At 35.3% G+C, this 24,266-nt stretch overlaps 1 protein-coding gene across 4 annotated transcripts in view; it reads left to right on the plus strand.

Moving 5' to 3' along the window:
• EIPR1 (EARP complex and GARP complex interacting protein 1) overlaps positions 1-24,266 on the plus strand; it is a 279,220-nt gene that overhangs the window by 221,318 nt on the left and 33,636 nt on the right. For all 4 annotated transcript variants that reach the window (XM_056813353.1, XM_001381318.5, XM_056813354.1 and 1 more), the window contains one exon: positions 18,735-18,834. In XM_056813353.1, the coding sequence (XP_056669331.1) occupies positions 18,735-18,834 (100 nt within the window). The remainder of the gene's footprint in view (positions 1-18,734; positions 18,835-24,266) is intronic.

Genomic DNA, 24,266 nt, shown 5'->3' on the forward strand with positions numbered 1-24,266 from the left:
ATGCACTTTTTCCTATACTACAGTACTTACTGCCAAAATGCAAATGATACCGAGTAATTGTCCTAGTTAGTACAAAAATTCATCTAACATTTTTCATATTGATCCTATAAATTGGTTAGAAGAATAGAATCCTGTCAAAAAGGGAGGGAAGTAAAGAAAAACATATAGTCAGTCAGGAATTGAATCATTGTGTTTTATTACAAATATATTGAAATGCCATTCATTATTTCATTGGCCGAGTACTTGAAAATCTACCAAGGTCTGAAAGACACAAGTACAATGATAAATAGATATTGTTAGAAACAGCAGATTTGCAGAAATGACTATTTTTACAATTTCAGCCTTCAGATTTTGAGACTCTGAATGTTTGTTATTTTCACAATTCCCCTGCCCCAAAACATATCAGTTTTCAGAGCAAAAATTCAGCACAATTCTTGATTCAAATTTTACTTTATTTGCTTACCAAGAGGCCATAATGAAAAGAAATTCTGTTCCATAAAACTACAAAATTTATAAGGTATTTGAAGATCAATCTACCAAAGAACACAAAAGACTTGTAAAGATTCAATTAACAAAGTATTCTTTAAAGAAACAAAGAACAACTTAAATAGCTGGAAGAATATTTTGTGCACATGGCTAGTCAATGCCAACATAATAAAAATGAAAATGCTAGCAAAGCTAATTCATATTTTTAATGCTATGCTGATCAATCTGTCAAACACTTTATAAAATTTAATAAAGTAATAAATTAATTTTGAGAAACAAAAGAACATTATAATAGCAAACATTAATAGATTTGAGTTTTGCCAAATTTGCCTTTACATATATTATTCTTTTTCTCCCTCAAAACAAGCCTGGAGATAGGTGCTATTACTATCCTTATTTTACAGATAAAGAAACTGAGATAGAGGTTATGTTACTTGTTCAGGGTCTCATAAACTAGTGTCTGAGGAAAGATTTGAACTCAGATCTTCCTAACTCCAAGTAAGGTGCTATATCCATTGTGCCACCTAGCTGCCTCTAAATAAAACATCTAGAGTCAGGGGAAATAATGGGAAAAAAAGCAGGGATGAAGGTAGAATAGTACTTCTAGACCTCAACTCTAAAACATAGAGTAGATGACTAGATAAGGAACAGATTATATAAAGGAGAATAAAAATAAATGCAACTCAACCTATTTTCAGTAAACTGGAAAGCATAAATTGCTTGGGAAAGAATTCTGTATTTGATTTAAAAAAAAAAACCTGAAAAGTCTGGAAAACAGTCTGACAGAAATTAGGCTTGAACCAACATATTGGACTGTATCCTATAATATATCTTAAATAAATACATAATACTAAATAATAGAGATAGCCAGATGTCACAGTAGGTTGCCTAGAACTTGGAAGACCTACATTCAAATATGGCTTCATACGCTTGTTTTATGAGCTAGGGCAAGTCATTTAACTGCTCTGTGCCTCAGTTTCCTCAACTGTAAAATGAGGATAAGATCAGCATCTGCCTCCCAGAGTTGTGAAGATAAAATGAGATGATATTTGTAAGATGCTTTAGCAAAGTGCCTGACATGTAGTAGGTATTTAATAAATGTTTGCTTCCTTTATTAATATTAAGGATAAAAAATCAGAAAAGAAGCAAATTACATATGTATCATACCTATTAATAGATGTATTCTCAACCTAAAATTGGATAAATGTAATTACAAAAGATATCTTTGATTACATGAAACTAAAAAGCTTCTTCATAAATAAAATTAATGCATTTAGGATAAGAATGGAAGCTGTAGAATGGGGGAAAAACATTTTTGGATCAGATTTCTCAGAGAGCAATTTTACATCCAAGCTATACATACATAAACACACATCCACCCCAGATATTATATAAATATGTATATCATATAAAAGACATTCCCTAGTACATAAATGATTAAAGGATATGAACAATTTTCAAAACAACAACTGTAAACTATTCATAACCATATTTAAGAATGTTCCAAATAACTAATATTAAGAGAAAAGCAAATCAGAACAGCTCTGGGGTTTTTCCTCAAGCCTAGCAATTTAGCAAAGTCATTGAGAAAAGACCATGTTAGAGGAATTGGGGGAATATAGATATACTAGTGTATTGTTGTTCGATATCATGAATCAGTAAAATCATTTTGAAAGACAATTTGGAAATATGCAAAAAAGTGAATAAACTATCTATATCCTATGGTCCAGAGATTTTCATTGTTAAATTTATAATCTGAAGAGCCCACTGATAAAAAGAAGTCTCCAGATATTTAAGTAATAATTACAGTAATTCTTTTTATAAGAACAAAGAATTGGAAACCAAGGGGATACCCATCAGCTGGGGAGTAGCTAACCAAATTTTGATACATAAATGCAGTGGAATATTATATACAGTTAGAAATATGTAATAGGGAAGCATGAAAAGATTTGCATGAATTTATTTATAACGAGGTAGGTAGAACCAAGAAAACATTATAAACCATGATTACAATTAAATGGAAAAAAACCACAGATCAATCAAAAGCAATTGTTGCAGAACTACAAAGAAAACCATGGCTTCAAATAAGTGTAAGAATTTAAAATTTAGATTTTATGTTAAATATGAGAATTCTATAGTAATATTGTAGTCACTGATATAAAGATGATAACTTAAGTAAAAATGACTTTTACAAAGAGATAGATAGAATGAAAATGGAAAAAAGTAGCTAAGGAGGCAGGTTTTAATAAGCCTACTAGCCCTTCTGCAGTGAAGTGAGGCTTAGCCCTGGGGTTTCCCCATGTCTGATGGTATCTTCAGCTAGAGTTCTACCAATTTTCAGCCTCCTCCAAAGCCAAAGCAGGAATCTCTGGAACCAATTTCTCCAGAAGCCAGGAAATGAAGGTCAGCTACTCACCCATCTAAGGCAAAATTCTAAAGGAGAAAACCAAAGGCCAAGTCCCAAGGCAAAGTCCTCCAACACTGAAGTCCAAAGGAGAAGATTTCGGTGCAGTCCTCCAAGAAGCAGTCCAAGGTTGAAGATCCTAGCTCGAAGTGAAGCTAAAGACCAAAGTCTCTTGTACAGGAAGTTCAGGACTTTTTGTAGTCTTTTTCATGCCACTTCCTGTCCTTTTCTCCACTTTATGGGGACCAATTGCAGTCTTTCAGTTTGCCTAGCACTGCCCAAAGACTGGACAGTGGCCTCTGAAGTTGTCACTCACTTTAGCAAGTGACTTGCAACAGTCTTACTTAGTGTTAAGTAGGGGTACTTAATTTTTGACTGATTAACTTAAAAATTGATGATTGATAGACAAAGTTTGATTCACTCTTCACATATGAATATGAAAAGATACCTCCACTCCACTCCTTTGCAAAGGTAAGAATTTCATAGTTATACTATATCACATATATTTTCTTACTTTTTTCATTTTTACTGTTTTTTTCTCTTTTCCCCTTCAAAAAATATTGTTATATGGGATGGCTCTCAGAGAGCAGAATGAAGGGGAAGGATACTGAGAGAAATTTGGTGAATTAAAAAAATCAATAAATATTATTTTTAAAGATATGTCAACCTGTCTTAGAAAGTTGATAGTGGACCTGTATTGAAGGGAACTGGTTTCCATTGAGGAAATTCATTGGTTCAAATGTGAGTTAAGTATTTTTACCTAGGAGATATATATGTGTTTGTGTGTGTGCATGTGTGCGCACACATGTGAGATCAGAATATTCATCCAGGCCCAGCTCCATGGAAATGGACTTAGGTCAGTATAACTGATCTTTGTACATGTCCAAATCACCAGATATATCATATCATGTCACACAATGTTATATCATGTCACATATATATCTTGCAATGCCACACCATGCCATTTCCACCATGGTAGAGTAAAAAATGAAAAGCTAATGCAAATATTTAGAACCCTGGAGTTATAGGGACAAATCAATATTTATTAAAACCTACTCTTTGCCTGGCACTGTGCTAAGCAGGGGACACATTAGCTTTGTGACCCTGGGCAAGGCACTTAACCACCATCTACCTCAGTTTTCTCAACTATAAAAATGGAGAAAATAATAGTACTTCCTCCTGGATATGCTATGAAAATAAAATCAGATTATATTTATAACGTGTTTTGCAAATCTTAAAATGCTATATAAATAACACTGATGATAATTATTATTAATAAACAACTTTATTCTCCAAAAAAATAAAGAACATTCAGTCATCTAGCAAGAACTTAGTTCTACCTGCTAATTTTGCTTATAGTGGCTACGGATATTCTTAATGCTGGGTCTGTCACATTGTATAGATACTTAATAAATGCTTACTGAGTGACTAAATGCTGACCCCATTATCTGATTCATAGTTACTGAGATGGAAATCTTTAGCTTCTCCACAATCCATACATAAGCTTTTCTGTTCTCCCATTCCTTTGTGACCTTTGTAACCTTCATTTTATTGTTAAAATAGAATACTTAATACTAGTTCTCTTCCTATCCCCTTGCTACTATTTTCCTCTGACATTCTTTTTATCATCTAGTATTTATAGAAATGTGGCCATCTCTAGGAGATACCACATTTTTTTTCCTTCTCTCCAATGCTATTCCCTTTTCCTAGCCTTCCTAACACATTGAGCCAGGACCTGGAATTTGCCTACTCTGTACCCTCCAATGTCACTTTCATATACATTTTCTGTTACTCTTACTCTGCTATATTTTCCCTTTTTGTCTCCCCCTTTTGTGTTCCTCGTTACATAATCAATAAAGATATTTGCTGAGTGCCTGTAATGTGTCAGAAATTTGTATTCTGCTATAGGAGCTGAAGTAGCAAGGGATCCTGAGTGAGATAGAAGTCAGTATGTGCCCCACAAGCCAAACTCCTGCCACCTTGTCTACCATCTCTCCTCAAAGGAACCCGAACCCAAGTGCCTTGAGAATAAATTCGTGCCTCCCATCCTACTACAACTGGTTCCAGCCTAGCCTTCATAGCCATCATTGATTGGGGGGTTCATCATTGTGGAGAAGGGGCTCACCTTTCTCATTGTCACAGGGAACACCTACATGCTGACTACCATCAACAGGCAGATAAGCACAAGAGCTCCATGAGTGGCAGCATCCCTAGGCCACTACTCCTAATTCTAGCCCAGCCATCATTCAGGAAAGCAACTTCTATGGAAAAAGGGTCAACAACCATCCCCACCAACTAACAACCAAATACCAATCATAGGAAGGAAAACAGATCTAGTTGAAGTGGCAAGGCTTCTCTACAGAGGGAGAGACATGAGGCAGCATGAGTCAAGCATGCCAAACCTTGCCAAAACACTACCATCACTACTTTGACTAGTATCTCCCCTCAGACTCCTAGGACTCTAAGCCTTGGAAATAGCACTGCTTCTAGTGCTCTTAGCCATCATTTAGGCAAGCAACCCCTGAGATGTGGTTTCACAACTGTACCTGCAGGTGATTTAGACACATCTGTTGATGACCCAGAAAATCAAGTCCTTGCAACCAAAGTCCTTGACACATCAAAGTGGTTCACCATCAGATTTTTATTTTTAATGTAACCCTTACCTTCCGTCTTGGAGTGGTAAGGGCTAGGCAATGGGGGTCAAGTGACTTGCCTAGGGTCACACAGCTGGGAAGTGTCTGAGGCCAGAATTGAACCTAGGACCTCCCATCTCTAGGCCTGGCTCTCAATCCACTGAGCCACCCAGCTGCCCCCCACCATCAGATTTTATCAGTAGAAATAAAATTTAAATAGAGACATTACCATTTGCTTTACCATAAGGATCATGGGACCTTTCCATCTGACTTGTAACTATATCTTCCATACGTGATGTCTTCCCTATTGGAATTTGAGTTTCATAAAAGCAAGGACTGTCTTTTCTCTTTGTATCCCTAGTACTTTTCAGTCCTTTGCACAAGATAAGTACTTAATAAATTTTTAATAAAGTCAGTCCAAAAACTATTAAATGCCAGGTATTGTGCTGGGGACACAAAAAGACAGTCTCTGCCTTCAAGGAGTTCACAATCTAATAAAGAAGATATCAAACATGTACAAACAAGCAGGATAAAGAATATACAGGATGAAGTAGAAATAATTGAAAGAAGGAAGGCACTAAAATTAAGAGGAGTTTCCCAAAGAAGATGAGATCTTGTTGTTCATCTTTTGTTTTCAAAGGGTTCCATTGATGTCATGGGATGATATCAGTCTTGACTTCTGCATGAATTGTATTTAAGTGAGGCAGGGTTGCATAAAGTTGTCAGCTTCACTTTCCCAAAGTTATCTAAGTACAATGGCAAGACAAGAGTCAAAATGACTGGTGATGGTTCAGGATGCAGCAAATGACTTTGGTTTCTTCAGTGTCTAACCAAGCTTTCGGTGATCCACAGCACCTGCTTCCTACCCTGTCATTGTTGTTGGAAGAAATCATTTTTATTTGCCTCTGGTACTGGGAGATGTCTTCATACACTTGGAGTAGACATCTCCCTATCTCACCTGTGGGTTTAAGGCCTGTCATTTTCCCTCAGTCTCAAAGAGCTTGCCTGCCAACATGGATTCCGGGGGTTTGGTCACTGGGCATGTTGCAGCTTCTTGGAGGCATAGGTAAGAGCTGAGTGGCAGGTGTACCCCAGCAGAGAAAAGAAGCCCTGAAAAGGGCTTAGCAAGCTCACACACCAGAGGTACTTGCCTTCCCCAAATACCCTGTATACCCTGGAGGTGCACTGGACTTTATTAAGTGGGGTGTGTGTGTGTGTGTGTGTGTGTGTGTGTGTGTGTGTGTGTGTGTGTATGTGTGTGTGTGTGAGAAAGAGAGCGACAGACAGACAGACAGACAAGACTGTCAGATCTTCACTTTAGGGAAATCACTTTGGTGGCTAATGGAAGATGGATTGGAGTTCAGAGAGACTTCAAACAGACCCACTAACAGGCTTTTAGTCTAAATATGAGGCGATGAGGCCAGTGCCAATATCAGAGGAGAGAAGGGGATGTATTTGTGAGATGGTACAGAGGTGAAATTGCTAGACCTTGACAGCAAATTGGATGGGGGGAGGGCAAGTTGAGAACAAGTGAGCAAACAAGCAACTGAGAGGATGATGTAGCCCTCAACATTAAAAGGGAAATTAGATAGGGGGCAATTTAGGAGGGAAGATAAATGAATTCCATTTTGAACATGTTTAAGATAGCCACTGAACAACCAGTTCAAGATGTCTGAAAGGCAATTGGAGATGCAAGATTGAAGGGCAGCAACTGGAGGTCACCCAACAGAGAAGTAAGGGCAGAATAGATATATTTGAGAATAATTAGAATAGAGGTAGTAATTAAGTCCAGGAGAACTAATGAAATCACTAAATGAAGTACTGAATAGAGGGACAAGAGACGGAACCCTGTTGGGTAAGGTTAGGGGGTGTAATCTGAATGTGGATCTAGCAAAGGGAGACTAAGAAGGGGGTGGTCTGATAGGTAAGAGGAAAATCAGGTGGAGGCCTGAAAATCTAGTATCAAGGAGAATAAGATGGCTAGAAGTTTCAAAAGCTATAGATAGATCAAGAACAATGAAGATTAAGAAAAAGCCATTGGATTTAGAAATTAAGAGGAATAATTGAAGGTGGACAGGGTGGCCAAGACATCTGTGTCATTAGTGGAGAGACAGGTGGGTTATTGCAATAAGATGGGGGGAATGAGAGAAGAAAAGGTTTAGGATGAAGGGAAATTTGTTGCATATTGAACAGGCACTTCAGAGGACACAGTGGAAGACAGTGGATGACATTTGATGGGGACTTTGTGGTCAGAGGGTTGAGAAGATGGTAAAAAAGGAAAGAATGCTATCCACATTTAAAGAAAGAACTTGGAGTAGAAATGCAAAAGAAAAGCTTATGACTTATCATTTGTCACTTGTTTATGTGGATATATGATTTGGGGTTTCAGTTCTATGATAAAAATGAATAATATGGAAATAGGTATCAAGTGATAATATTTGTACAACCCAGTGGAATTGCTCTGGGAGGGAGGGAGTGAAGAGGGAGGGTAAGGAAAGACAATGAGTCATGTTCATATAAATATGGAAGAATATTGTTAAAAATTAAAATTTAAAAAGAGATTAATTCAAACTTGCCTAGCAGGACATTGGCCCCACTCTTCATTGACCTCCTCTCCTTCTTCCCTAAAGGGACAGGCACAATAGGAGACAGAAGGCCATATCTTCAGTGGGAGATCAGGCTGGCAACAGGAAATGGAAATTGCTTTGTGCTAGGATAGCCTCTGGCTCCTATGGGGCACAAGTGTCCAGATTTGGAAGGCCTTTGGTTAGAGGACAGTTTTATTCCTCTTCTAAGCTGAGACTGGAGTTGAGGCAGTTGCATTCTTACTCAGGAGGAAGTCCTGTTGGTTCAGATGGAAGTTGGGTGGTTGAGGGATACCTGAAACAGGAGATAGAAGGCTTGGTGGCAGCCTGAGAAAGGTCTTTCTCCTCTTCTCCAGTCCTACCAGTCATATGAATCGAATAATGGGAAGGAGAAAAACAAGAGGGAAAAGACAAAAAAAAAAGCACTGATCTTCTTCCAAGAGAGATTTAGGAGATAGTAACTTCATCATTAAGCATATATATAAATAAATGTTTATAAAGTATATAAATAAGCACAATCATCATTCAAAAGATATTTATTAAGCAGCTATTATGTGCCAGTCTTTAGAGATACAGGTACAAAGAATGAAACAATTCCTATGCACATTCCTATGCTTACATTCTAAGGCAGAGAGAGTGACAAGTACATATAAAAATGTATAGAGCATAAAAAAGTTAAAGTATACAAATATGTATAAAATAATTAAATCCAAGGGTTTTAGAGAGGGAGGGGATGGGCATTTGGGGAAATTAGGAAAGCCTTCATGTAGGAGATGGGCTAGGAGACCTATTTAGAAGGATCATTGCATATAGGAGGAGGGAATAATAAAGACATGGACATGGAAGACAGCTTGTTGTATTTGAGGTGCTTCAAGATACGCCAGTTTGGCTGGATTGTAGAGTGAAGGAGAGTAATGCATAATAAAACTGAAAAGGGCATATTGAAGCCAGGTTGTGAAACACCTTAAATACCAAACATAGAAATTTGTATTTAACCTTACAGGACTCTCCAAGCCACTCTCCTTTTTCAAAATCAGTTTAATTATATACTATATTTCACTCTTAAACCCCTTGTCTGCCCACCTAACTATCTTCATACTCTATCAGTGTTTAGCCATGCTCTCCTTTCTTTGCATTCTTATTCCTATGCTCCACAACATTTCTACAGGGAGTGACACATCTGTGGAATCTAGGTCCTCTAAATTGTATATATCCTTTTATTTTTTCAGATGGATTCTATCACACTGTTGTCAACAGCTATTTTAAATTTCTCACTTCAAACCACCTAGATCTTTTCCACATCCCTCATATCACCTTGCTTGTGATTTAGTGAGGAAGTCATGGCCATCCTGCATTAAACTCTCTTCTTCCCAATTCTCCTCTAAATCCCTTTATACCTTCCTTCATACTTAGCTCCTTTGATTCAAGCTATGAGGAATTCATGACCTTTCATGCCCAGATTCCAATTTTATCCTGATCCTGAACTCATTTTGGACTTGTTTGACATATCCACCATGCCACTCCATTTCCACCACCCCAACCCCCGGTTTTCAGATTTCTTTTGTGTGGCTTTCCCCCTATTAGATTGTTAGATCACTGAAGACAGGAACCACCTTTCATACATTTATCCCAAGCATGTAACACAGTACCTGGCACATGGTAGGTGCTCAATACATGTTTATTGTCTATTGATCCTATCCTCTCATTTACTTTAGGAGCTAGCCTATGCAATTGTTTTTCTCTTTCTCATCTTCAGTTTCTCCCTTTCTACTGGCTTCTTTTTCATTCCTTACTAATATGCTCAGATCTCCCCCATCCTTATCTTTGTTCTTTCCAAAGGGAATACATATATTATCATTGTACAACCACTGTAGATCACAACTTTTTCATCTGATGTTGTTACTTACGTTTGGAGAACTCTTAGAGCATGCTATACCACCCTTTCATGAATCTAATATGAAGTCTTTTGTGTAGAGTGACTCTTTAGTTTCTCTTCATCCCATTCTCTGATGTACTTTACAATAGATATTATAACCATATGCTTTTCAATGTGTCCATCAGAAGGCAGTTTTTCCCTTCGTAAGAATAAAGCATTTCTTGTAGCCTTCACCGATAAAAATCCTAACCCATGTTATTTTCTGAGATATTACCTCCTGCATTCTTAAATTAAAAAAAAAAAACTTCTCTTGGAGTCATTAAATGTATTTTTTCCTCTATATACAAGAGAACTCACTTCTGCAGCCACTTTTGCTTTGATAATACCCTTGAGAAACATCAGTTTTCTCATGAAGGAATAAATCCCTTGACCCACACGAAAGATAGAAAGAAACATTGGTTGCAGGAAGGTGGGGGTAGATTGTGAAATAAAGTGAAGAGGATGTAGACTAGCTTGTAGCATTTCTTTTAAAAAATGATTCCAAATAACCTTCCCCTAACCATATATCCAAAGACCTTTTCCTTCTAACAAAAAAAAAAAAAAAAAACCCAACCCAAAACAAAACCAGTTAAGTGAAACCATCTGGCAAATCAACTTGCATTTAACAATATATGATAATATCCCAAAATTATAATCTTCTACCTCTCTAGTGAAAGGAGAGAGGGAGATTTGTTTCTTCTTTGGGGCCATGCTTAGACATTATATTCCCATGTGTTCAGTTTTGTTTTATGATTATTTTTGTTTATATTATTTTAGTCATCATGAATATTGCTTTCTTATTTCTTATTACTTCACTCTGCATTGAATCATTACAAGTTCATCCATATTTCTGTGGGTTCCTCATTTATTATTAAATATTCCAGTGGATCTGTGATCTCATCAATTTACATATTCTCTCCAGTGATACAGATCCATTTCTGCCCTTTGTATATAATTTTTCCCTGTCTTCTTGTGTAAATTCATTACAAGAGATTCACCCATTATTTTAGAGAACTTTCTTGTTTTCTCTGAACATTTTAAGGACACCAGTGGAACATTTAGTATATCTCTTTGTTGGTCATCACCTTTGGCACATGCCCAGTCCATCTTTTTCTATCATACATTTATTTCCCTGATAACATTCTTTTTTCCTGTAGTTCTTCAATTTGCTTTTTGTTATGTATTACACCCTGCTCACACTTATTTGCTCCTTTATGTGAAAATGCCCTCTCCATTGCTGGTATTAAAAAGACTTCACAGTTGTAGTCCCTTACAGCTATATACCACATTTCATTAACCCTTTAACTCTCTCTGGACTTTCTCTTTGTGTCTAGTTTTGATACAGCTCACCTCCTGCCAAAGAGCTATAATGATTTTCTTGGTATAAATGGGACTTTCTTTGAATGTATTCTAGAGAAGGATCTATGGATTAAAGGGCATGGATATTTTTTTCACAAATAGTTTCCAGAATGGTTAGACCATAGTTCCACCAGTCATGTATGCCTATCATCCCACAACCCATATAATAGTGGCAATTTCTATTTTTGCCAATTTGCTGAATGAATGATGGAATATCAGAGTTGGTTTAATTGATATTATTATTATTATTAGTGACTTGGAGTAGTTTTTCATATGGATGTTAATAGTTAGCAGTTTTTTAGAGAACTATTTGGTCCTATCCTTTTTAATACCATTTTTCTATTGGAGAATGACACCTAGTCTTTTATATCTGCATTATCTCCCTTAACATTTTAGATGTCTGACTTTTATCAGAGATATCTGATGCAAAAATCTTTTTTCCAAATCATAATTCCTCTTTTAATTCTAGTTGAATTAACTGTTCATACAAAAACTTTTCAGTGTAATACAATCAAAAGGGTCTGTTTTATATTTTTAATCTTATCTATACTTTTTTGCTTTAGATTTCTCACCCTAGCCATAGTTGTGAAAATGCATCATTTCATTATTCTCTACTTTTTATGATACAAGCTTTTAATATAAATTACATAAGTATTTGGCATTTGCTATAGTATATGGTATAAGTTGTTAATCTAATCCTTTTTTTCCCCCTTTTTGGACAATTGCCTAGCATTTCTCTTAAATAAGGAGCCTTCCTACAAATATTGCATTTGGTGGGGAAGTGTTATTGAATATTACATATTTAAGTTCATTTGTTTTTCTGATTTTAGCTTGATTAATTTCTTGCTAAATTCTTGTTTGTTCTCTTCTGCTGATCTTTTTTCCATTTTTTCATCAGTTGACAAAAATAATATTTATATTGTGCTTTTTGAGTTTTACAAAGATAGTGTGCTATTTACCAATCTACCTCTCAATGTCAGATGGTTTTAATATACTGGTCAATAACTTTTTGTATATAGTTGCAAATTGCTTCCAGAATGGTTGGACTAGTTCACAGTTCAACCAATGGTCAGACAGTTAATACACTATGTGTCAGATACTGTGCTAAGTGCTGGGGATACAAAGAAAGATTGAAGATAGCCCTCACTTTCAAAGAACTCCCAGTCTAATGGAGATACAACATGTAAACAATTATGTCCCAACAGCCTATATAGATACATACATAAATTGGTAAACCTAATACTACTTGGTTTGATAAACTTCCCATTTAAAAATTACTATTTATCCCTGAAATTCTTGATCTTTTGTTTATCCAGTTATACTTTGGTATTTTTTTAGTTCTAGTAAGTAATATTTTTATTGTTTGAGATGGCACTAAATGTTGTTGTTCAGTTTAATCATGTCCAACTTTTTGTCATCATGTGGAATATAGTATGCCAGGACCTTCTGTCCTCCACTGTCCCTTGAAATCTGTCCCCAAGTTCATGTTCACTGTTTCTATAATGACACTATCTATCCACCTCATCCTCTGCTATTGCTTTTTCTTTTTACCTTCATTCTTTCTCAATATCAAGGTTTTTTCCCATTGAGTCTTGTCTTCTCATTATGTGACCAAAGTATTTAAACTTTAGCTTTAATATTTGATCTTTCAGTGAATAGTCTGAATTAATTTCTTTAAGTCTTGACTGATTTAATCTTGCATTCTACAAGACTCTTTAAAAATCACCAGCACCACAATTAAAAAATTTCAATTTTGTGACACTCAGTTTTTGTCATGGTCCAACTCTCACAGCTATTAATTATGTCTGGAAAAGCCAAAGCTTTGACTATATGAATCTTTGTCAGCAAAGTTATGTCCCTACTTTTTAGTATAATTATAATGTCTAGATTTACCATAGCTTCTTCTAAGAATCAAGCATCTTTTAATGTCATGCCTGAAATGATAAAGAATATGAAATCTTTCATGGCATCCATTTCTTGTTTTGTTCGCAAGTAAATGATGAGACCAATTGTCATGATCTTAGTTTTTTTTTTTTTTAATGTTAAGCTTAAAGCCAGTTTTTACTCTTTTCATCAAGAGGCTTCTTAATTCTTCATCACTTTTGGCTTTTGATTCATCTAGCCTGGCATTTTGCATGATTTGCACTCTGCATGTAAATTAAATAAATAAGGTGACAATATGCAGTCTTGCTGAACTCCTTTCCTAATCTTAAACCAGATAGCTGTTGTGTGTCCAATTCTAACTGTTGCTTCTTGACTAGCTTACAAGTTACTCGAGAGACAATTAAGATTACCTGGTACTTCTTTCTCTTTATGGACTTGCCACAAGTAGATGTTTTTCTGGAACTCCCTTGCTTTCTCCATAATTCAGAAAATGATGACAGTTTGGGCTCTAGTTCCTCTGCTTCTTTGAAAGCCAGCCTTCTCTTCTGGTAATTCTCAGTTCACACATGGCTAAAGCCTAGCTTGCAGAATCTTAAGTTTAACCTTGCTGGCATGTGAAGTGAGTGCATTTGTTTGGTAATTTGAATGTTTTTAGGAATTGTCCTTCTTTAGGATTGACATGCAAACCGATCTTTTCCAATCCAGTGGCCACTGTTGAATTTTCCAAATGTACTGACACGTTAAGCACAGTACCATAACAGCATCATCCTTTAGATTTTTAAATAATTCAGCAGTATTGTTAGTAATGCTTCCTAGGGTTCATCTGACTTCATTCTCCAGGCTGTTTGGCTCTAAATTAGTAACCACTCTATCAAGGTTATTGGTGGTGTTAGGATCTTTTTTGTTTTCATGTTTTCTTACTACCTTTTCTTAATCTTTTCTACTTCTGTTAATGACTAAGTAAATTAATTTAATTAGTATTATAATTTTTATTATATTTGTTTGACCTAACCACTAATGATTAATATTTTTTGCAGTTATTAGACTTATCTCACTATAAATAATGTTTTATAGTTGATTTGTGTACTAAAATCATATTTCTGTCATCAAATGAATTAGTAGGATCTCTTCTTAAGAAAGTAAACTTTAGAGTAATAAAGATTGGTAGGATATATCCCTTAGCCAAAAGTTTTATTGAAAGTTGGCCGAAGAGAAATGAAAGGCTGTATGGAGTGAAATTCTGATGAAATAAATATTCAAATTTAGTAAATGTGGATTTATATGAAAGACAACACTTATCAGCTGGTTAATTTCTAAATATAATTTGGTAAAAATGAGAGTAAGAGTAGGAAGCTATCTTGTGATGTGTACGAAAGAGAGTCTTGGTCTCCCAAGAATGATACCAGAAATGTGAAAGCTTGAATCAAGTTAAAGCCAGCAGTGAATGCTAAGAGAAACAAAAATGGTTTTCCCCAAAACTATATAGGTATAAAAGAAAAATCAAAGGAATGATAGGTTCATTGCTTATGATGAATTGAATGGTATTAATGAATGACAAAGAAACATTCTGATATTTGTTTATTTAGACTGGAAAGAATAATGTAAAAGTGGCTAATAGGAAATTGAAAACCACAATAAATGAAAAGATTAGGAGAGCACTTAACTGCCTTCAATCAGTTCAGCTCACCAGACCTGAATAAACTATAACTCAGTGTATATATAGCTACCATGTCATTTTCCTAAAACTGGTCTCATCATGGTTAATCTTCTCCTCTTTAAACTCTAAGGACTCCTTATTTACATGTTCAAGTAAAAACTATTTTCTTTGTCATTTAAAGCTCTTCAAAATCTGGTTTTTTACTACTTTTTCCCAAAATTCCTATACATTACTACGTTCCATGTACTGCAAGTTATTCTGGCCTTCTTGTTCTATATTAACAAAACTCGATCTCCTATCTCTGTGCATTTTTCCTGACTGTGTTTTATACCTGGAATGTACTCTATTCAACTCCTTGGCTTCCTTCAGGACTCATTGTAGGTACCACCATCTGAGGAAGACCTTTCCTATTCTCTTTAGCTATTAGTGCCTTTCTTCATAATGTTACATTTTATTACTTTGTATTTGTCTTATATAAACCTATTAGTTTATATGTTGCATTACCTATTAGAATATAAGATCCTTGTGGACAAAGACTTTTTCACTTTTGTCTTTGTATCACCAGTCCTTAGGACAATGTAAACAATTAATGAATGAATGTTGATCATCGTGATTGATAAAACTATCAATTATCTTTGAAATATTTAGAGTGTAGAAGTACTTCAGGACTTTAAATGGGCAAATGATGTTCTGAAGTTTTAAAATAGAAATAATGATAATTAGTATATAAGACTGAGCCTTTTCTATACATGACTTCATTTGAGCTTCACAACAGCCCTTTGAGGTAAGTGCTATTATAGTTGCTGTTTTACTGATGAGGAAACAAATTCCATGAAGTTAATGCATAAGTTATTCAGGACCATTCATTTAATAAGGAGTCTGAGGCAGGATCCAAATTCAGATCTTCCAGATTCCAAATTTAATTCTATAGGTTAGTGACTTGGCTTCAATTCCTAACAAAATTCTAGAACCTGTTATTTAAGACATTAAAGGTGTTAGCTTCATGTGTACTGTTCTGTCATGGCAAAAAATTGGAAATTGAGAGAATACTCATTAATTGATAATTGGCTAAACAAGCTTTGGTGTAGAGGGATGTGTGTGTGTGTGTGTGTGTGTGTGTGTGTGTATGCAAGCATATGCATGATAGAATACCATTCTGTTCTAAGAAATGATAAGGGGATTGCTTCAAAGAAGACTTGAATGAACAGATGCAGAATGAAGTAAGCAGACAGACAATTCTAAAAGACTTAGGAACTCTGATCAACAAAATGACCAGCCACAAAAAATTTAAAAAAAAGTTTTTTGGATATGTTTAGTGAGCGAATTTGTTTTGCTTGACTCTATTTTTGTAATTGATTTTTTTTTTTAGTGAAAGGACATGAGCACAATATTGCAAAGAAGTAGAAGGGAAGGAATACTGACCTTAAAATATAATTGAATTTAAAATTTCTTTATAATAAAGGTTTCTTCTTAACTTTTCCTCTTTCTTCCCCATACCTAATCTGTTGCCACACCCTGTCATTTTTATCTGTGTGACATCTCACATATAGGCCCCATTCTCTCCTCTGACACTGCTACTACTTTGGTGCAGGTCCTTATCACCTCTTGCATGAACTATTGCAATAGCCTGCTAGTGGTGTTCCTGTCATAAATCTCTCTCCACTCTGCTTCCTTTCACTCAGATGCCAGAAAGATCTTCCTACAGCACAAGTCTGACCATATCACCCTCCTCTATTCAGTAAACTACAATGGCTTCTCTGTATCCTCTACTCATTTCACCTCTGTGATTGAATATAAACTATTTTTGGTGTAGAGCCTTTCATAAACACGTTCCTCTGTGATCCAATGACATTGACCTTTCTGTTTTCTTTGGATAAGACTCTCTATTTCCTGATTTTGGGCATTTTCATTGTCCTCTGTGCTTGGGAATCTGTCTTTCCTTATTTCTGAAAACGGCTGGCATCTCTAATTACCATTTCCTGCTAAATCTTACCCTTCTACAGGAAACTTTTCTCTATCCTCCTTAATTCTAATACTTTTCCTCATTATCTCCAGTTTATCCTGTGTACATTTTATTTTTCTGTAGTTGTTTGAATGTTGTCTCCCCCATTAGACTTTGATCCCCTTGGGAACAGGAATTGTCTTTTCCCTTTCTTTGCCTTTCCAGCACTATGTACAGTGTCTGGCACAGCAGGTGCTTAATAAATGTTTGTTGATTCAATAAAATCACTAAGTTAGGACTTCATTGAGAATATGCCAGATGAACCCTATTTCATTTTTTAATAGTTTATTAGACTAGTGTGCTGACAGAATTCCATAAACATAAACATACCTGTATTCCAGCAATGCACTTGACAGCCTTTTTTATGATACTTATGTGGACAAGGTAGAAAGATATGGGCTAGATGATTAGGTGGATTCAAGAGTAGTTGAATAATTTTACCCAAATACCTATTAATCATTCATGGTGAATCTGGAAGTAAGGTCTCCAGTGGCATGCTTCAGTGATCTATCCTTGACCTTCTATTCAATGTTTATGTCAATAACTTAAATTACACTATAAATTACATACCTATCAAATTTGTATGTGACAGAAAGCTGGTAGAGAGAAAAATAATGGATGACAAAATTAAAATCTAAGAAGATTTTCACTAGTACTTTATTCTTTATATAGTCAAATTATCTTCTCTTATAAACTGTGGCTACAGTTTATAAATATCATCTTTGCACTACCTACCCCAGAAAACTCATGCTATTTGTTACAAGGGACCCTGCAAGAGAGTGGATGATTCATTGCAAACTAGCCAATCCAAATGAAGAAACAACTTGTACTTGACCTATTAATAGCTAATTAATATTATATTCAAGGAGAACATATTGCAGTATCATTCTTTTTTGGTTTTGTCCTATATTTTATTTTTTATTACAATCTTGTAGCTAGAATTTTTGATCATGCCATAGAGAGATTGCCATGGGAGTAGAATACCAAGAAAAGTTTTATAATCTCTATTGATAACTTTAAATGTAGGGATAGGTAACAATCAGAGTCTGGACATAACTTAAAAGTGTTAGTTTGGACTAAAGAGCTTCTTCAGGCCTCTTCTAACTACAATTTGCTTGTTTTGCAAACTGTTGATTTAGTGTAATTTGATCATTCTACATTCATCTGTAAGTGTAAAAAACGTGCTATGACTTAGAAAAGCCATTGGGAGACATCATTCTTCAGAACTGTGTGAATTCCTTGCTGTGATTTGAAGAAATATTATCTTTTGAAAGATCTAAAATGATATTATTGCACAGAAACACACAAGAGTACTCTAACAAGTCAGTATTATATTTAGTATGATAAATTAATCAAGCTTTGAGGTTTTTAAGCAACAAAATTATTTTAGTTCTTTCTCAATGAAACTAATTAATTTTAATTCCTATGCTTAATCTAATTGTTTCCAAAGTATGTTTTTACTCCTATGATAATTATGTAGTTAGTTATTAAGAACAACAAAACAATGAAAAATTTTGCTGTCTTAGATACAACTCAGATTGTTCAGAGAGATAAAGCACATGGAAATATTGTCAAATTACAAGATTCTTGATCCCTAATCAGAAATGTTAATTAGAAGTTTGTATATTAAATTTTTTGAAAATAATTATTTAGCTATTGAAATACATGAATTGTTCTTAGAAGTCATTGAACAGGAAAATAAAAATTTGAAAATAACTTCATTATTGGTTTCCAAAGAATGTATACTATAATTCCTGGAATTATTTTTATATATCTTGTATTAATTTTTGATTCCTCTTATTTTTGTAGTGTTACATGGGAGCCAATGGGCGATGGAAAAAAGATCATTTCTTTGGCTGATAATCACTTGCTTTTGTGGGATTTACAAGAAAGCTCAAGCCAAGCTGTGGTAAGAAAGAGGAATTAAAGAGGATTCTTTTTTCTTTTCCTTGGAAACTTGGCCTTTTCATAAATTTAGGATGGCTTTTAAATTAGAACTCATTTAGAATTTTGACATTGAAAACAAAGCAATGAGTGACTCATTGGGCTAAGCTCTCAGCAGATTGGTTCTTTGTCTTATTGTTTCTAATAATTCTCACTTGACACAGGTGCCCATGAATATCATACTGGAATTCTATCCTTGTAAGTTCTCCCTTAAGATAATATCAGTTTGTAGAATATATCAGTAAGAAATTAATCATCTTATTATAATTTACATGCTGATTCTGGTACATATTTTAATGTATTTTTAGATTAAGATCATAGATTTCTAGGCAGAAAGTTTAGAGACTAAAAAGAGGAAAAGAGACATGTGTACAAAAATATTTATACTAGTTCTTTTTATCGTAGCAAACAATTGGAAACTAAGAAGGGAAGTTGCCCATCATTTGGGAAATGGTTGAATAAATTACATAGTGTGTGAATGTAATTTTAATGGATAATTTCAAAGAATACTAGGAAGATTTGTTTGAACTGATACAGATTAAAGTTAAAGAACGAAGGGAACAATTTGCACAATAATATCAGCATTGTAAAGACTGTCAACTTTTAGAAAATTAAAAACTGGCCAGTAAAATGACTACCCATGATACCAGAGTAGCCATGATAAAACATGCTATCCTATTTTCTGATGGACCCAAGATGCAAAATGAGCATACAGTTTTTGGACATGGATGATATAATGCTTGACTATGCATATTTATTTCAATGATCCCTATCTGTCTCTGTCTCTGTCTCTGTCTCTCTCTCTCTCTCTCTCTCTCTCACTCTTATTCTCAGCAATTCCCTCCTACCCTACTCTAAAAGTTAAGACAACTAAAGGAATTATATAGGTAGGCAACTTTGAAAATCACAAGTTAAACTGATAATACATTTAAAAAGAATAGCAAGTTCTACATAATAGAAATGTGTAGTTTCATATATAACCATCTCCTCCTGTTTGACAGTGTATATGGAAATGCTCATTTGATGTGATGTTTGTTACATTCAGAATAAAACAGAATAAGAAAAAAAAACAGTTTTAAAGGTGAATTTTAGTACTTCATCTACCTGTGTTTGTTTCTATAGTTATCAAGCATCCTGGCATACAGCAAGGGATATATTTTGTGGTAATAAATATTGCTCCGATAGGAGCCACTTGGTATCTGCATAACTAGAATGTCCAGAAGAAAAAAAGTCTGATGCATTCAGCAGGTTTTTATCTTCTCCAACTTTGTGCTGCTGTCTGATAATCAAACTGCTAATGTATCTTTAGACCCTAAGCTATCTAAAAATGATTTTATGGTAGTGTGATTAATCTGTAACTTATTTTCTACAGACACCAATTTAGTTTTCTTTCTCCTTTTTTATTCTCTGTCAGCAGTTCTGTCAATATCACTTTGTGATCCTCCACTGTAGTATTTAATACAGAAACCTTTCTATCGATTTCAACCATCTTCACACCAAGCCTCTCAATTTTTTTTTTATTGTTTGAGGATATTACCTTCTGTGGTGAATCTAATCTTATGCTCCCTGCATCATTACCTTTTGCAATTAAATTGTAGATTCTTTGCCATTTATAATCATTAGCAGAACTCAGGGGAGGTCTAGAGCCCATGCTTTCCAACAGGGTCTTCAGTTTTTGATGAGGGGGGAACCATATTGGCTGAAATTTCCGTTTCCACTTGAGCTTATTTGTATGTAGATATTTTGTCTGTAGATCAGGTTGTACTCCCTATCTTCAAGAAGAAATTTCTTTTATCAACATATAAATGATGACAGAGAGGGAAAATAAAACAATGCTGAAAGCACTTCTATATTGAGATTTTTCTTCCTCCTTTTGCTGTCTTTCCCCATATGGATGTAGAAGCTTTTTTAGGATTTTCTCCAATGGACATTGAATCATTGTATATATGAGGAAAGGTTAGGATGTTAGTTTGAACAAAACTGTGAAAGGCCCAAGCCCAAAATAAGGAATATGGACTCTATTAGGTAATAGATCTTTCTAGTCATTTGAGTTTTTCAAGCTTGATGTTATCCTTGTTTTCTCATCCTTCCTGAGCACATATGTTTAGTCTGCTGCCAAATCTTATCCATTCTACCTCCATAACATCTCACATAGCACTCTTCATCTGTTTTTGTCACATGTCCACCACCCAGGTTTAGGCTCCCATCGTGTCTCATGTAGACTGTTGCAAATTCATCTAAATGGTGTCCCTGACTAAGGTTTCCTTCCTCTCCAGGGATCAGGGAGGGAGAAGAATAACACAGAGGAATATTATGAAAAGATGTTCTTAAACTGGCATAGAGGACTGAGCCCCAGCCAAAACTCACTTAGTATGAGAACTGATGAAGTCACCGAATGAGTGTAAAGAGAGAAGGGAACAGGGCACAGAACAAAGCTTTGAGGTATTTCCACAATTAGGGAGCACAGTCTTAAAGATGATCCTGTAAAAAAGATTGAAAGGTAGTCAGTCAGGGAGGAAGAAAGCCAAAAGAGTCGTGTCATGAAAATAGGGGTTGGGAGAATGGAGGGAGCTCAGTAGTGCTAAATACTACAGAGAGGTCAGGAAGGATGAGGATTTAGATGAAGCCTTGAAATTTGATAATTAGGAGATCACTGGCAACTTTGGAGAGAACAGTTGAGTCAGAAGCTCAGTTGAAAAGTTTTGAGAAGTGAGTGAACATGAGATACAGGCAATGAATGTAGACAGGTTTTTTTAGGATTTGGTTGTGAAAGGGAAGAGAGATATGGTCAAGTGATATTTTTTAAAGCATAGAGGACAATTGGTTTTATTTTTAGGCAGAAGTGAAAGAGTTAGTAAATAAGGAGAGATTATAGATTAGAGGGGACAGGTAGGTGGCACAGTAGGTAGAGTTCTGAACCTAAAGTCAGGTAAACTCATCTTCTTGAGTTCAAACAGTTACTAGCTGTGTGACCCTGGTCAAATCATTTAACCCTTTTGGCCTCAGTTTCCTCATCTGTAAAATGAAGTAGAGAAAGAAAAGGCAAACCAATGCAGTATCTTTGACAAGAAAACTACAAATGAGGTCACAAAGATTCAGACATGACTGAATAAACAAGAGATTAGAGATAAAGGATAATTTTAGAGACAATTAGCCCAAGGAGACAGGAGGGGATGGCATTAGGTATTTATGGATAACATATTCTATATGGTTGGAGTAAATACTCGGGCTGATGAGGTCACAGATACTTTCTGGTATTGGAATATTGAATGCCCCCTGTATGTTTCACCACTGCCTAAAACTCAACATGCTTAGAATTAAACTCATCACCCTCTACTTATTTCAAATTTTGCTCTTCTATTAGTTACCCTGCCATACCCTCCAATCACCCATTCTTGAAACCTTGGAGTTATATTTAATACTCTTTTCCTTCTTACCCTCTACATCAGTGGTATCAGACATAAATATAAATGGATCCTTGTGGGCCACTAAGAAACCAACAAATTAACATTATCTATGTTTTATTGCATTTTTATTTGTTAACTACTTCCCCTTTGCATTTTAATCTGGTTTGGAGTACTTAGGAGTTTTGTAGGCAGCAAATTTGACACCTCTCACATTTAATCAATTGCTAAGCCCTTCTATCAGTTATCTCTTTATAATATCTATGTGTTCTTCCATTCATAATTATACACGTAATCCTTGTTCAAATCATCATCACTGCTCATCTAGAGTATTGTTCCTTCATCTTTACCATTAATCTCCTCTGTCTAAATCACCTTATTGTACAAATCTCGTCATTTTGCTTCTTTGCTAAAAAACCTTCAGTGTCTCCCCATTTACCTCTTGGATAAAATTAAGCTTCTTAGCCAGATATTTGTGGACTAATTAATTTCCTAACTCTATTTTATTCTAATTTCCTTCACATTCCATCCAGGCAAACTAGACTAATAACAATTCCCTGATCCTGTCTTGCCTTGTCTAGCCTCTATTTTTTTCCCCATATAGTCCTATTCTCTTGGAATGTTTCTTCTCCCATCACTGCCTGTTGAAATGCTTCTTTCCCTTTTTAAGCCCTGCCTTGCTCATCTACCTCTCTTCCTTTGCTCCATTTTCAGAGGATTACGTTCTCCTTCTTACCAAGCCTACCCTCACCCTCCACTTTTGTCCTTTATCTTACCTCCTCTCATCTTTCATGCCACATTGATCATTCTCTTTCATCTTCAGTATTTCTTTATCTACTAACTCCTTCCCTCTTACCTTCAATTGGGCTTAGGTATCCCTAAATGATGAGCCACCTTTTCTGTGAAGCCTTTTCTGATCCTGTGGCTAAATAAAGCTCTCTCTCTCTCTCTGTCTCTCTCTCTCTCTGTCTCTCTCTCTCTCTCTCTCTCTCTGTCTCTCTCTCTGTCTCTCTCTCTCTGTCTCTCTGTCTCTCTCCTTTTATTTTTCAAAGTACTTTGTCTAAAACCCCACCCCTCCCTTATACTTAGCCCATTTACTTTATATTGTACTTATTTGTATAGATGTCATAATCTTCTTTGTAAAGTACTTCCGGACAAAGACCTGACTTTTTTATGGTTGTATCCCCAGTGTCCAACAGAGGGTCTTATATATAGTAGGTACTTTGGTTTACTGAATTTAATTCAATGGGAAATAATATAATTACAAAATATTAAAACTTATTTTTAATGGTTCATAAATTGTCACTCAAGCCAATTCTAAAATAGTAATAAAATATTTTGAACACTGACATTCACTACTTCAAGTATCTGTAAATTCATCTCTGTGGGCATTTTCCCCACCAACACTGATCATACATTAAGACCTCTGTAACTTAGTAGAGAAGTAAGAAAAGTTGCTAAGGTAAACATAAAATATATTTAAAAATCACTTTGTACCCAAACTGCTGATGAGCCTTTGTGAAAATCTAGACTTCTGGGCAACAGATATTTAGTTCCTCCCTCTTCCTGCTATCCCCTGCCCAGTGTTTGAAGCCTTACCACCTTGCTAGATTCTGTCAGAACTGACAGGCCGAGTATAGCCCTTGTGAACTGAGGCTTGCCTCTACATCATGATGAGGCTTTAGTGGAGGCAGCAACAGCAGTGTGAAGTATTCCATCTTTGTATCCCCAGCATGTAGGGCAATGCCTTTTGCATTGTAAATTTTTTTTTGCACTTTGTAAATTTAAACTATCTTCACTTGAATCATCAGAAGAAGTGCTTAGCTTCTGAAACCAAAGATTTTCAAGGATTGTATTCATTTAAATGTATAAAGTCTAGTATGTTTATCTTTTAAAAATTAGTCACATTATTTTATAATCATGCCTGAGATGTCATAAATGAGTTATAGTAATTGAGTAGGTTGCATATCCAATTTCAGCAGCACAGAAACTG

Source organism: Monodelphis domestica, chromosome 1 (genome assembly GCF_027887165.1).
Source record: "Monodelphis domestica isolate mMonDom1 chromosome 1, mMonDom1.pri, whole genome shotgun sequence".
Classification (NCBI taxonomy): Eukaryota; Metazoa; Chordata; class Mammalia; order Didelphimorphia; family Didelphidae; genus Monodelphis; species Monodelphis domestica.